Genomic DNA, 15,301 nt, shown 5'->3' with positions numbered 1-15,301 from the left:
CTGGATTAACAAGGACAGCAGCAAAAAAAAGAAAAATCCTTTGGTCAACCCTAAGTATTTCACATGAAATCTCCAAGTCCCACACACTTACTGCAAAGAGAATGAAGGTCAATCTGGTATTAAGATTTGGACACAGTTTAATACCATTTGTTGCAGTCTGATGCTTCCCTCACGTGGCGTAGCTCGTGTAGTTCTAGCTGCTGCTTTTGTCCATTAAACAGACCAGACTTGCCTATCTACTTGCCAAAGTTGTATTAATTCCCATTTAGTAACCCATTCAAGTTCTGCCTATGTGCTTCAGTACACAGCCATTACAGTAATTTGCTGTAAAGCGTTCTAGTGTTCCACAAGCTGCTTGCCTTTGGAAATCTAACATCTGCAGCTGCAGCACTATTTGAGTTACACAACGTTCACACAGAGGAAGAAGAACAATTAATACATGGAAACAAGTCACTGAAGTCTCTATAACAGAAAAAAGAAATACCTGCCATGCTTACAGTTGGATTCCATACATAATAATAGTCGAAACAAGTATGTTTCAGCTAACAATCATTCAGTTTTGCCATAAACTAGACTGAAGATACCATTAAAGCTTAACCTGGTAGAAAAGAGATTTCCATGCTCTCTGCAGCAATTCAGATAGCCACTAAAAATGTTCTTCTCCACTTCCCAAAGAGGGTCTCAGCCTTGGACAGGACAATAATTTGCAAAGCTGACGATAAGCTATTGTTTAGAATAAATTTTAGGAGTCAAACAATACACATTTTGCCTGCTGTACAAGAAGCAGACAGAACCTTTTTTCTATATTCTATAAATATCGTGTCTTGGGAAAAGCTGAAGCTAAACATTATATATAGCAACCCATCCCAGACAAGGAGGCAGAAGTACGGTTCCCAAACATTAAAAAAAACAGGGAGGGTAGGGAGAAAAAAAAAGCAACATTACCTACCTTTAATCCTTGCCAAGGCAGACTGGTTCTGTTAAAGTACATCAATACATAGCCTAGAGACTCCATGTCATCCCGGCGACTGTAGAAAAGGAAAGAATACCCCGAATTACAAATTTCAGCATCTTACTACTTGAAATAAAGTACGAAATCATTGTAAAACTAAAACGAACAAAAAATACGCAAAGAATCAAGGGATAGTTAGTAGGCATTGTGTATTTTTTTTATCTGTAGCTGCAGTAGAATACTTGGGGTAAACAAAAACTTTGGAAAATAAAGGAAAAAAATAAATGGGTTTCCCCATTTAATTAAGTAGCTTGGTAGTAACTGAAGTTTTACCTGTAGGAACCAAGGAACCATTGCAAGAGAGATGCATGATATTAGTCCTAACTTTTTCATGAAGATCATAATCTTTGATCTAATCTTTTTTTCTTTTCCCCTGAACCTTGCATCAGTCTGGGACCAATAATGAACATCTAGGCCCAAAACAGTGTATTCACAAAGGCATAACTCCTTCCTTTTCTCACTTCTGTTAAAAAAACACAGAATTGCCTGTACGATTTTTACAAGACAAGTCATATTCAGAAAGGTGCACGCATCAGAGAGGTGCCTCTTGGCATTCTCCCCACAGGAAGTCTGTTTCAAAGCAGCTGGAGAACTCCAAAGTTAACTCTCCTTCACTGAGAATTTGCACATTAACTTGTCAGGAAAAAAAGCTTCCAATTTTTTTCCAATTTTTTACTGCATATGCCCCAGATCCATGCTTCAGGCACATGAATACCATCATACTTTGCCACACAGCTTTCATGATTACTAAGGCAGGCTAGCATGGCTCACTGAAGTGGAAAAAATGTGCTGTGATTTTTTTCCTCTTGGCAAACTTGCCTCTTCCCAGCTGTAGTAGAGTCAGATTTTTCCTGTGACTGTCTCTCTGCAGCTGACATCTATTTAAAATGAGAAAAAAAACTAGCAAAAACTTTATTTCTCTCCTCCCAGCTCCCTTATCAAGAGAAGTTGACAGGTATAGCTGCTGCTTTGCCACTCAGGCAGATCTACAAGAAAAGCCTTTAAATGGTGGCAGGAAAGACTATACACCTACTACCCTCACAAGGGAGTAAGAGGCTGAGAAAGTGGGAGTGCTAACAGGCTTATACATATGGATAAGGGCAAAACAGCTCCCTTAAAGTGAGAACAACCTCTAAGAACCAAGACAGACCTACCTCTGGATCTTGGCACCACAGGAAAGAAGCTATAGGTGCAGCTTCACGTTATGGCCAAGCCAGCGTAACCACCAGCCATACCCCCCAAGCCTGCCTGTCAGCCCACACTTGTTCTAGATGACTTCTTGGGGAACCACTGCAGGGAGTTACCCCAGAAGAGAAACAGCTCGGCTTGCCGAGGCACCACATTGCAAGAACAAGAAAAATCACTAGCTGGGGCCAGGGTTCAAGGATGAGACTGGTTCGCGCCCCTTACCAGCAGCTAGCTCTCGGGTCATCTCAGCAGTAACACGAAACCACAGCCGTTGGCAGAGGGATGAAAAATTATATGAAGACCACAAACTCCTGCCTGCAAAGCCTGCTGATTCTATTAGAATTGTGCGTTTTAATTGTCAACAGAACCCAGTGAACCAGTATGGGGCCATGGCATAAAATTAAGTTTTCTGAAAAGACAGTGGTAGATTCGTGAACAGACAAGGGATTAATAGCTTCCATCCCCCATCTAGTTCATTTGTTAATTTCATGATTTTTTTTTTGTAGGAAATTTTTGGTTTTGCAATCTTTAATGGATATATTACATTTGAATGTGTGCTGATAAAAATGATTTTCAGGACTTTGAAAACGGGATGATACTCCCCATTACTGAACCAAGAAATGGAGAACAATGCCAACAGCCCCTTAGGAATAGCTGTCATTAAATATAGGAAAACATGTTGTGTAACAGTTCAACTATAGCACTAACAGCTGAAACATTCTGCCATAAGTTTCAGGCCTGGTTCCTCTCGATTACAGGAATATATTGTTTATTTCACAGTTGTCTTGACATAGACAGTTTAATAACTTTTAGCATATATCAAACTACATCGAATTCAACAGCAGTAATCCTTTGCAGCTCCCTCCCTTCACTGCAAGGGCTAGCATGGCTATTCCCTTAAAAGAAAAGCTTAAATTCTGCAAAATGTATTTACATTGGAAGTTACACCACCTGTCATTTACCCTACTGGATCCACGTGTCAAGCTTAAATAATGTTACTGACAGACAAAATATTCTTAAGGAACCTTAAGAAGTTAAAGCAAAGAGGAAACGTGGAACAACTTAAAGCCCCAAGTTGCATGTTCTGTCAACATTGGCCACTAGTAATTCTGTCATTGCCATCTTGATTAAATTCAAAGTTATAGGCATAGACATTCAGGGAATTTTGGCTATGTCTAAGAGACCTCAGCATCATACAGCAAAGCTGGAGTATTATACTTACACAATATATTATCCGGGCACTCAAACAAGGAACAGATTTGAGCCATCATTTCATCACTCACAAGGGCCTAACATTAAATTCTAAAGAACCTGAAGTGCTATTCTCCAACAGAGTACTGCTAGGATACTGTAACAATATTCTTTTGATCTGGACACTAAAAACATGTTTTTTGATTAAGCAGAAGTCAAATATATATAGACGTGTACACAGATATATGCAGTGCTGCAACTACTGTTACAGCAGAAACCAAAACAACATGAGTGAAGCAGTCGTGGGATCACAAAGTCTGACTTGCAAGCAAGAGGATTAACAATAATTTGATAACTTGAAGGGAAGTCACAGAACACCAGCTTTAGAATACCCTTTCTGGCCACGGAATTGCATCTCAAGCCAGTCAACACTGGCATTAACAGGTACCAACACAATCAGAAAAAGGCAAAATTGTATCTGTGAAGGTCCTCTGACAGAGCCACATAACAGTGTATCTTGTCCTAAAAAAAGGAAGTACACAGAACATCTACCTCTTGCTTGCAAGACAGCATCTCTCCAAGAAGCAAGTTAGGTGCTTTGGTCTTCTTTTCCTATCCTTGCATAAGCAGCCAAATGGAAAAGCACTTGCAGAGAGATATATACACTTACTCATAGAAAATTAGTTTAGAAATCTCAGAAGCTTACAAATAAGATCATCTTGCAGCCTCAAAGAGCACAACGGTAATCCCCTTGAACTCACCTCTGCTCAATGCCAAGATGTGCGTTGATACTGGCATATCGAGCTGTGCCAGTGAGATTTTTGTCTTCTCTGTATGGTATGTGTTGCCTTGTCCTGTTGTCCCGGTACTTTTTGGCCAAACCAAAGTCAATAAGGAATAACTTAAAGAAAAATAAAAACACATTATATTTGTATACAAGGAACCCCCAACCACTTTCACTAGGCATTAGCTACAGTTTAACACATCCACACAACCTAACAGCCTACAGTTCAGAGGAAGCAAAGTAACAGTGCAGAGTCACAACTAGTTTTAACTAGTAAGTTCAAAAACTTACAGTGAATTAGTTCAAGCCTTTTTTCAGTCCAGTGGAACAGATTAGATTGTGCTACTCAGCATCTGTAGCTTAGTTCTGTCTTAGGTTACTACTGCAGTTTGTATCACATTAGCTCAGTAACTACAGCGCACAATTTGGGAAAAAACTAATTCTGCAAGCGTACACTTCACAAAAACCCACTCGCACTAGAGCAGTATACACATACAGATAGTTAATGGCAGCTTAGCAGCTTAACACAAGTGATGCACATCCTGTATTCTTCTCCATGTATCAAAGAACACTGGCCATTTTGCAGAGCATAAGACCAAAACCTCCATAAGCAAACAAGACATCTTGCTTTCAATCATATGCTCTTCTTAAGACTACCAGAAGATGACCACAGCCGCATGAAACCTTTGCTGACGATATTAATACAGCCAGGAAGAGCCTAGTACAAGGAATCCAATTTAGGTTTCTAATAATGAAGCTTGCTCAATGATTTGGTATCTAGCAACAACCGAGTGCGTGCCAGTTAGTGTGCTAACAGCCAGCCTATCTACAAATGTTAATACAGACAGTACCTTCTTGCGACAAAATTTCAGGACTAGGCAAAAAAACAGCTGAGGCAGAAGTACGTAAGGAACATTTCAAATTCTAGCAATCGGTCTTCGATCTACTTATCTGGCTGAGCTGTTTCCAAGGCTGGATTAATGCTACAGGATCAGGGACTACAACCCCTACAAATTAATGAATACTGCAAAAGTAACTGGGGAGGGGAGATAATGGAAGATGAGATAAGGATCGAGAAGTTCTCAGTAAAAACCTACTCAGCATCACCTTAAAGGTGATTCCAGACCAGAAGATACAGCTTTAAATGCAAAGAAGCATTGAGACGGATATGCAGGTATATTTGCATTCAAGAACGAAGCAGGGTCACTCCAGTACACTGGAATTGCTGTGAATTATAACACGACACTTGACATGGAGGAATGCAAGACAATGAAAGAGTTTCTGAATTGCACAGTAGATTTTATAATTCCGGTTGAAGAATTTCTAACTATAGTAGTCTATACAAGCAAAAAGAACAAAGTTAAAACCCTAAAACCCTCTTTATACAGCTGATGTTAGAGCAGAAATCCTTAAGCTGAAGTTGTGCAGTGACTTACATGCAACAAAGTTTTTGCACATTTGCTTTCTACACACTTTCCTACTGAAAATCACCCTGAAAGCCCAGAATGCTTTGAGCAAGAGGAGGTAAAACAGGTTTTTAAACTACATTTCAGACAACAGTTTGGGAAAGGTGGCAGTGGTCTTTTTGTTGCACCCACTACAGCTACCACTAGAGGTAGTTACTTGCTTAGTGAGCACGGAAATGTCCTCAAGCTACCAGGAATTGAGTTTAGCAATTTTGATATTAAACTCCTAAAGCAGACAGTATAAAGCTTATATGTGATTACTGTACTGCAAATGCAACTTTCCTGCAAAGCTTGACCTCAAACACAATCCTCTATTTTCTGATTAAAGGTCCATGATCTGATGACAATCTCTGATGTACAGTTTGCAATAACTTCTTTCACAAGGTCTTTGTCAATTAGTTTTAGTAAAACACTGTGCCTCGAGAGGGAGGGAAACTAAATGCTACAAACACAACATTTTTACTGCACACCTAGTTAAAATTTAACAATTAAAAGCCTTCATTCTTTCTTTTCTGTAATCTTCTGGATCTTGCCATTAATGTTACGAAGGGACAAACTCACAGATCATGATTCAATATAGTGAACATTGAAACTACGCCCCTAATACACAAATAGCTGGTGTCTAGTTCTTTGTTTAGCACAGACTTGTCAGATTACTTTCTTCAGGAGCTAGATAAGTAAATACTAAGTGATGTTCTGGCTCTTCCACTGCTGCTACAAGCTCTAAACATTAAATCTGAAAAAGATAATTCTGTATTCTTCAAGATGTATGGGTGGTCCTCTTTAAAAAAAGACAAAAACCAAAAATAGAGTTAATTCATAAACATAGTCCTGCTTTACACTAGTGAAGTTATTGGATATTTATTGTTTGACAGAACTGACTTCTCTGGGGAAGTTTACTCCATTCGCCAGCTTCAGCTCATTCTGTATTTTCCATTCTGGATGGGCAGAAGGCACATGAGTAAGTCCACCTCAAAGAGATGGTGGAAGATTATAGCCTGATTGGATGAGTACAGAACATACCAATGTCAGCCACCAAACAGAAGTATTTCCACAGATAACCTCATACCACCTTAATTCTGTTTGTTGCATGATCAGCAGGAAACTGGAGAAGTAGGGCAAGATTTTTGCCAAGAGCAACTAGAGAAGTAGATCAAAGTCTCTGCCTCAACTGATAAGCAAGTTTCTGAAGCATACAACAGAAATCTGTCAGCCTGCATACAGCAGCTAGCTGTCTAAGATTTAATACTTGAAGACTTATTGTGGAAAGCTACAGGCTGATGGTATGGCAAAACTCCTCAGCTATGATTCATGTTCAGCAATTTCCAGTTGTCCTGCTAGAAATAGGCATATGTCTTCATTTCTTTCCAATTCATCTTTTGAAGAGTCAGGAGCACTACATTTAGCACTAGATAGGCTCATAATTCTCCAAGCTTATTGGAGTAGTTTGATTTTATAAGAACAATAGATGAAAATGAGAGTCTCGTCACACATTGGAAAAGATTTTGAACAAAAACTACACGGGAAAGTCTGGTTGATGTGATAGCAGAACTGCTCCATGGGCATTCAAAGACACTGCGGGAACCCTACAGGAAGGCAAGCAGACAGCTGTGCACAGAAGCCCTGCTATTTCATTTGGGCGGCACGTCTATTCTTCAACACATCCAAGAGCTCGCCTTTCCATTTTAAAGGACGAAAATAAAACCTGCTTCTGCATCTGAAATCAAGCATGTACATTTAGCCCTTCTTAAAACCAAGTTTAGAAATAATTTCACAATTTAAACAAGCGCCACAGGGAAACATCTTAGTAATGTTACATGTTTGCCAAGTATGTCTGAATAATGCCAACATAAGAGGTGCTTTTGCGAGGTCTACATTCTCCAGAAAAAAAAAAAAAACAGAACCAAAAAAACCCAAAACAAAACCAAACAAAAAAAGCACATGAATTTGGGGTTGAGGTTGGAATAGGAGACAGTTCAGACCTGGTTTAATCCTGAGAAAGATGGGTCCTGAGAAGTACTAACAGTCATGCTTCTTTTCCTCTTCCCCACTGGAGATTCTAAACACTGAACAAACAATAGAGGGTGGCAGTGCATCAAACAGTATTGCTTACATTGCAACAATGGCCGGCGCAGACAGGCAACACCGAGGCATTCGAGAAAGAACAAGGGTAGCCAAATGCCATCCTTCTTCCACCAAGCACTGTAGTTTTCCAAAAGCTATGTATGTTTTTATTTTATTTTATTTTTTTTACTTATTTTTTTTTGCAAGGAGAAAATTTGAAAGATGTGGCAAGGTAAATTTCAACTGCGAGCCGCTCCAAAATGGCACTGCCTTACCAGGGATAACAATGGTGACATTTGGCTCTATTAAAAAAGGAAATTGAGGTTTTGCTTACAAAAGCATCCTTTGGTTCCACAAACTGCCCTTCCCCCAAAATACATTTAGAAAAAGTAAATCTTCAGTAAGGAAGAGGTAGAAGGCATTTAGTCACCTTAAAGTTTACTTTCATAAGCATGCAGGGCTTATTTCTAGCAGAGCTGAAAATTCATCTTTTAAAGTGGGAGCCAAGTATCTCCCAATCACCAAATTAAAATTTGAAAAAAGTTTGTTTTTTAATATAACTGACAGGAAGCTACTGGAACAAGATTACCATGCTATTCTAGTATTTGTGGCTGATATTTTCCTTAAATTGTGTACAGTCATCTTTTTAAAAAAACTACACCTTTAGAAAATTAAATACTGTGTGGTGGCAAGTGTTCCCTAGATAAAACACCTAGTTCCAAACTGAAGCAACCCAATTCTCCTTTTGCTCATGTTAACCTATTGATTCACATTTCTGTCAAGCATCTCTAATCTCTAAACCCCTGTATCAGTAACAAAGCCCATGCTCACAGAAAGTATTTGCCACCAAAACACTGCACGGCTCCCTAGTTAATATACTAATGGGAAAAGAAGAAAAATAATTTTTATAGGCTTTTTTTCCAGCTGATGCAAATCTAATGTGTTCTGCCACTAAAATAAGCACAGCAGCACCTTCTAGGCCATTAATCCACATCAAGATGAAACAGAGGGCAGCAATGCCAACCTAGCATGACTGTGCAAAAGCATAGAAAAATGGTCCAAAAAAGAACTGGAAATCAGAAACTAGAACTAGGAAAAAAATAAAGCTTTATTTTTACTTCAAGTCTTGCCAGAAAATTAAGGAGCCTAACTGCTCAACACAGCAGAGAAAAATAGGAGCTCTACAGAGTGAAAGTATGAAACTTGGGAATGAGCAAAGTTTAACAGCAACAGGATTACAAAAAGACTACCTTTCAATTAGACTTACAAGCTTTTCCAACAATGGTTGTATCTAAACATTCAGTGCACTGCACCTCTTCAGACAAGAGCTGTTACCTTACATATTAATCAGGTTTTCCCCTTCTAATGTTCATGGCCCTGAAGTTGGCATTCATACAGGCAAACAAAGGTAAACATTTTAAACACTAGTAGTGCCTAGAGATTAGACGTTCTCTCATGGTATATATAGAAAATAAGTGGGAATCTTGCTTCCAATAAACAGCTTGATCATGTACATTTGTTCTGAAGTTAATTTCTATTAAGTAGCATGCTTAATGCATTGCCAATGCTGCCTGTCTGCCCGAGCTTGACATACAAATTGCAGGATTAAGCATATTTCACTGAAGACTAAAAATAAAACCTTATATAGAAAACTTTTCCCCCCAACTGCAAACATGCACTTCTGACTATGTTTACCCACCCAAATGTGTAAGAACTTCAGCCCACCCCTCCTCCACCCACCTTTTGTTCACATACTGAGTTTTTTGTTGTACAACATATTCAGGTACTCTGAAGTTTTCCATTCACATATTGGCATAGATTCATTTATTTATAGACAATTGATCTACATGTTGACTATTAGTCTTATCCACAATTCTGGTGGCTGAAGAGTTCTCTTTACCAGTCTGTCACTGTAAGATTTAATGCCCTGAAGACTGGTAGGTCAGGAGATCCCGTACTTTCTTTTCATCCCAGGAAGTCATCCCCAAAGCCATAGATTTGACTTTATCATTGAGAAAAAAATGCTATTACAACAGTCATCTCAATAACAAAACTCCATCATTGATAAAAGTAACAAAGCATTCTCTAGGGTTAGTTTATGACCTTGTTGCAAGCCTAGAAGCCATCTTGCAATCAAGTCCATCTCAGAGGGCAGGTCAGAAACCCATGCGTATGCCACTGTATTTAGTAGAGGACACAAATCCAAGTTCTCACATCAAAGAATCATGGTTTAGCATCCAAAACATCAGTTTCAGCAATGAATTTTAACAAGGCTGTGGAGCTTGAATCAAGTAACAGCCATTCTCTTTGGATCTTTTAAACACAGCATTCGACTAACCTTATTACAGTGACGCCCAATACCCATTAGGAAGTTATCTGGTTTAATGTCTCTGTGTATAAAATTCTTTGTGTGCACATATTCAATTCTACTGATCATCTGTAAAAAACAAAACACCAACAAGAACAGGTGAGATTCAGTAAGAATACAATTCGCTTAAACCTTCAATTAAAGCATGACTTTTTAGCCGTACCTTCCTCTGCAACGTAAGTTTATAATTTGTTTGATGAAAATAAAGTCTTTTATATGCTCTTCAAAGAAATTTATTTTTTTACATGTTAAAATTCTATAATCTTTGTCAGGAGCTTGAAGATTAAATACCTCAAATTATTTCCCATACATTCAAGTTCATCTTCTAACTACAGTGTCCCATTAAAGAGTAATTTACTTTTTTGAGTTCAAACAAAGTTTTTCTATACCTACCGTGAGAATTTTAAAGCTCGTCTCTCCACATGATGCCCCACCGCAGTTATTTATTCAGCTAGTTATTCACTTAAGCATCACTTTTTCCCAGGTATTTTTCGTAGAGCAAGTAATAACTTTATTGTGGCCCACACTATCCTATCTAGACTATTGCAATCCAAGAATGGCAGCTGCTAAAGACAACAAGTTCTGATACAACTGTAGCATCATATATGGTCATGCTATTTCTTGTACGTGCGACCACAGCACACAAGTTTATATGGTATAGCTTTTCATCTATTAAAACACTTCATGCCGTCTTTAGTGAGTAGAACTGTTAAAACATCGTATCCTTAGCAGCTGTTCTACTGTACTATGGCCTAAAAGCCAGTTTCATACACTGACATCCTACATTCCAGCTGCATCTCCCAGATGACAACTAATTAGCATTTACCATACAAAGGAATACCAGACAAGAACTATCCAGATTCTCCAGAACCGCTGTAACATCCTGAGTCTAGCTAAGCAAGCAGGCAAATGCTTCCTTCTAGAGCAAGCATACTGGTCACTTAAAGCGGCTGAGAAAAGGGACAGCTGACCTTGTCTCCATACAACTGCTGTGAGCTTCCCTGGCCATAAGCCTGCAATTCTACGAGCATCTGGCCAAGTGACAACTTGGTACTAACATCAATTACGTAATGTTAGATGAAATTTAAACTACCACTGAAAATTTGACTCATGAATCGCTTACTGCCTTCAAGTAACTGAAGACAGTACAATCGAGCTATATGCTAAATAGCAAGCGGCTATCTCAAATACCATTCATGGTATCATGACAAAGTCTTTTTCTAGCAATTGGTATATTTTGACTAAACTGATAGGCACTCCTGATGTCTTATTAACAAGCATGCGAGGCCTTTGTTAAGTTTGAGGTGGCATCTCAACAACAAACCTTCTTAAACACAATAACGACCAAACCAGTATTTACTAGCTCATGGTCTGGTACTAGGAATTACAGGAGCTTGGGAGCACAGTGAAATTCAATGAGAACAGACCCATAGTCTTGCGCACTGCCCACCTGCCAGCACGAACAACTTCTCATTGAATCAGACCACAAGGGCAGGCTGCTTCAGACCTCTTCCCACCATCCCCATGGCTAATGCTGGCAACTAATCCACTCTTATTTGCCTGCATAGTTTAAAACTGTACTTCTGAGATCCCTTTAAAACTGTGTTTCTTGGATCCATAGCATCAAGGAGTTGGTATCTCCACCACACTCCCACTACAGGTTCATTTTGTAGGCCACAGCACAGAGAAGCCTAGTACTACTTTGTTCCTACAGAGGTCCAGTGTTTGTTTAGCCATGTAGAACACTGCTTAACACATTTAACCAACTGAAAGAGAACCACCTTACACAAAATAATTCAGGGTTTTTAACTTCCTCACAGTAAGGTTTGCACATACCTGGTCTGCTAGCATAAGTACTGTTTTCATCGTAAACCTGCGAGAACAGAAGTTGAAAAGGTCTTCAAGGCTGGGACCAAGAAGATCCATAACTAGAACATTGTAATCCTTTTCTTGACCATACCACCTGCAACAAAAAGTTATTCAGCGTTAGCATGAACTGTACAAATTTGAATCTTAGTCATCAATAAGCATTGGTGAGACAAGCATCAACTGGAGTAAGTTATACTTTTGAACATACAGAAGCGATCACCCTCAAAATGGATATGCTTGTAGAACATCAAAATTCTAGAACTTGATTCTCTAACACGTATCTTATTGCTTCCAAGCTCTCTGTGCTTAGCTGTCACCTGCACGAGCTCCTCCTGCTGTCAACTCTAAGACAACTATCAGTACAATGGTTAACTTTAGTCAGAGAAGTCAGCACCTAGGCAGTTTAATTTCTAGTTGCTATAGTAAGAAACGCTTTCCCCGCTTCGCCTCCATTTTTATTAGGGGAATGTTCAACAAAACAGGCAGCAAAGAGAGCCACAGAATGACTGAGGATGGAAGGCACCTCTGGAGGTCATGTTGCCCAGCCTCCTATTTAAGCAGGGCCACCCAGAGCCAGCCGCACAGATCTGTGTCCAGACAGCTTTTCATGAAAGATGCTCCAGTCTCCTTAATCACCTTAGCAGCTCTTTGCTGGACTCTGTCCAGTACATCCATGTCTCCGTTGCCCTGAAGAGCCCAGAACTGGACACACCACTCCAGAAGTGCTGAGCAGAGCAGAAGGACCACCTCCCCTGACCTGCTGGCAACACTCCTCATGCAGCCCAGGATATCACTAGCCCTCTTTGCTGAGCATGAGCCAGCGGTGCCCTGTCACAGTCTAGGAAGCTAGCTAAAAACTAGAATTATCATCCCTCATTTTTCCTGGAAACAAAGTTTGAGGACAAAACAGAAGATAAAATAAGAACTGTACACGTGCACATTGAAGTTTCTCTGAAGTGAAAACATCACTGTTGTTGTTTAGCAACAGCAGAATTAACAACCAAAGCAGAAGCCATCACGTGCCAATATACTGAGGCGTCAGTATGTAGATGAACTGAAATCTGAAGAACACCTTCCAGTCCTATTAGTTTCCTGCATTATTTAATTTCACAGAAATACTGCTAATTGCTTTAGGCTTTGCTTTCAGGTAGGACATCTCTGCAGCATACCAAAGGAGTTCATGCAGTTAATTCTTTCTACCTCCTCATTCATTCAATCAAATTTAATAAATATCAACCAAGCTCTAGTGCACTATTAAGTAGATAAAGGCTCTTTATTAGGTTTTCATTATATAGGTAAAAACATTTAAGTGTCATAAAATCAAAGATACAGATGTAGATATCTACCTTCAATCACAGCCAAGCAGACCATGGGATCAACCCTTAAATGTCTGATATGTCAACTTGGGGTAAAAAATTAAGTTTAACAATACTGAGGATGAGCAGAAAGCTTTCCATGCATATTTTTCCTTCCAGTCCACATCTAGCATTCCCATCATAGTACTGTTTTGCTTCATGTGCAGCTGGGGGAGCACTACTTCACCACCCAAGCTGTATGAGAAGACCCTTTACTTCTGCAAGTCTCAGCTGTGAACTCCCATACTTGAAGTTGGCACCGAACCTGAATATTCTCCTCTAATGTCCTTCTGCACATTCCGGATACCTACTGTTAAGTGAGAGGCATGCATGAGAAATACTATTTAAGAAGCTGTGCTAAGTACTAGTACATCACTGCAAAGATTTAACACCTTACTGTTCGGAAAGCTGCATTTTGCCTTTGCTAGGCACGGAGTCCTTAGGACAAGGACCTCGTACAAGCAGTCTATGGATAATGTAGTGACTAGCTGTCTTCTGGAAGAGACTTGATTTCTATCAATATTGATGCAGCCAATACACCAAGATACTCCAGAGCAATAGAGTGAGGGTAAAGGAAAAAAAATATATCAAGTTTCACCCCAAGCTCAGCAGTAGCTGGGGCTTGAAAGAGCTATACAGACATCTTACTTCCACTTTAAACCATGACTGCGGGAGACTAATGCACAGTTGTCTGGAAGATTGTTACTACTGATAAAGCTGACAGATTCCTTGGCACTCTCACAAAGGATTCCAAGCTTTGTCAGGTTAAAGTAAAATATTTACAGACTGCAAAGAAAAGATTCTAGATTTGCATTTGGTTCAGGAACTACTAGCTGTACCTTCCCAGTGTCAGGATGCTGGTGGAAACCAGGCACTTTCAGATTTGTAACAATGCATTATGAAGTTATTATATGTGGGCTGTGGACCATAGTCATTACATACCAGGTCAGTATAGGACAAGTTTCATTCCCTACGTAAGGAGGCGATACAGAAACTATACATTTTAAAGCTGTCATTCCATTTAAGTGCCAATAAAACATCTTCCTCTGGCATGTCAATGATAGCAATACTGTAAGTACTATTTATCTTTTTTGCCTTCTAAAATTCATTGAAGTTATGGTGTACAAAAAACTTAAACTGACTCAACTGGAAAAGCACAGTATGTAGTATTACTTGATAAAATACTTGACTTGTTAAGAAGGGCACTATTTACACTGGAATCTGACACCGAGCCATGAATCTTGTACCCTTAAAAGTTGAAAATACTTGCCTAGGTAGGCACTTTCAAGAGTTATTAGAAACCAGTTTTAACAGCAAAAGCAACCAAAACCAGTATTTTAAATATACAGCATAGAAACTCAATATGACATATGGTTTACAAAAGCTCTTATTTGACTGTAAGCCAGCTTTATTTCAGGAACTGCTCAATATGCCTACTTCTTGGTTCCTACCAAAGTCATCTATGCAAACTGTTGAGTAGTTTTGGCAAAACTCTCTAAAAAAAACTCTAAGTCACATTTCAAAATGAAACATTACGGCCATCCAGAGCAATGAGAACTGGACCAGATGATCTGCCTGGTTATTCTTTGCGATGACATTTGGCTTTACTGTGAAAAAGTCTCAAGAATAACAAGCTGAATCAAAGCATTCTAAAGCCTGCCACTGTATATAGTAAATCAATAAAACATGATTTTCCTCAAGAAATGGAAACTCCGTTTCAGAAGCTGATTGTAATTGGTTAGTGCAGTAATGGTTCAATGCCTGAGACTGCACTACAAAGGATCGTATATCAGCTTTCAACTAAATGAATATAATTGTTAGAAAATGAAAGTAATTTAGTTAGAGCATTAGGAAAAAAAGTGAAGCTGATGAAAGAAAAGCCTACCCAGGGAAAAACATTTGAGAAGTACTTGGTTCCTCTATAGGGATCTCTCTGCCTGGGATGCGCAGTAATTCAGGTTGATTGAACAACATACATTTAGCCTACTTCCACATATGCATGAG

The 15,301-nt window shown here is 39.2% G+C and overlaps 1 protein-coding gene across 7 annotated transcripts in view; it reads right to left on the bottom strand.

Annotated features, from left to right (window-relative positions):
* CSNK1A1 (casein kinase 1 alpha 1) overlaps positions 1 to 15,301 on the bottom strand; it is a 36,062-nt gene that overhangs the window by 10,664 nt on the left and 10,097 nt on the right. For 5 of the 7 annotated variants that reach the window (XM_066977316.1, XM_066977315.1, XM_066977317.1 and 2 more), the window contains 5 exons: positions 11,910 to 12,036; positions 10,044 to 10,142; positions 7,624 to 7,707; positions 4,153 to 4,292; positions 950 to 1,028 (listed from right to left, as the gene is read on the bottom strand). In XM_066977316.1, coding sequence (XP_066833417.1) covers positions 950 to 1,028; positions 4,153 to 4,292; positions 7,624 to 7,707; positions 10,044 to 10,142; positions 11,910 to 12,036 — 529 coding nt within the window. The remainder of the gene's footprint in view (positions 1 to 949; positions 1,029 to 4,152; positions 4,293 to 7,623; positions 7,708 to 10,043; positions 10,143 to 11,909; positions 12,037 to 15,301) is intronic. The other 2 variants (XM_066977318.1, XM_013178489.3) reach the window with 1 other exon arrangement.

This window comes from Anser cygnoides, chromosome 14 (genome assembly GCF_040182565.1).
Source record: "Anser cygnoides isolate HZ-2024a breed goose chromosome 14, Taihu_goose_T2T_genome, whole genome shotgun sequence".
Taxonomy (NCBI): domain Eukaryota; kingdom Metazoa; phylum Chordata; class Aves; order Anseriformes; family Anatidae; genus Anser; species Anser cygnoides.
This window is presented reverse-complemented; position numbering and strand designations above follow the sequence as displayed.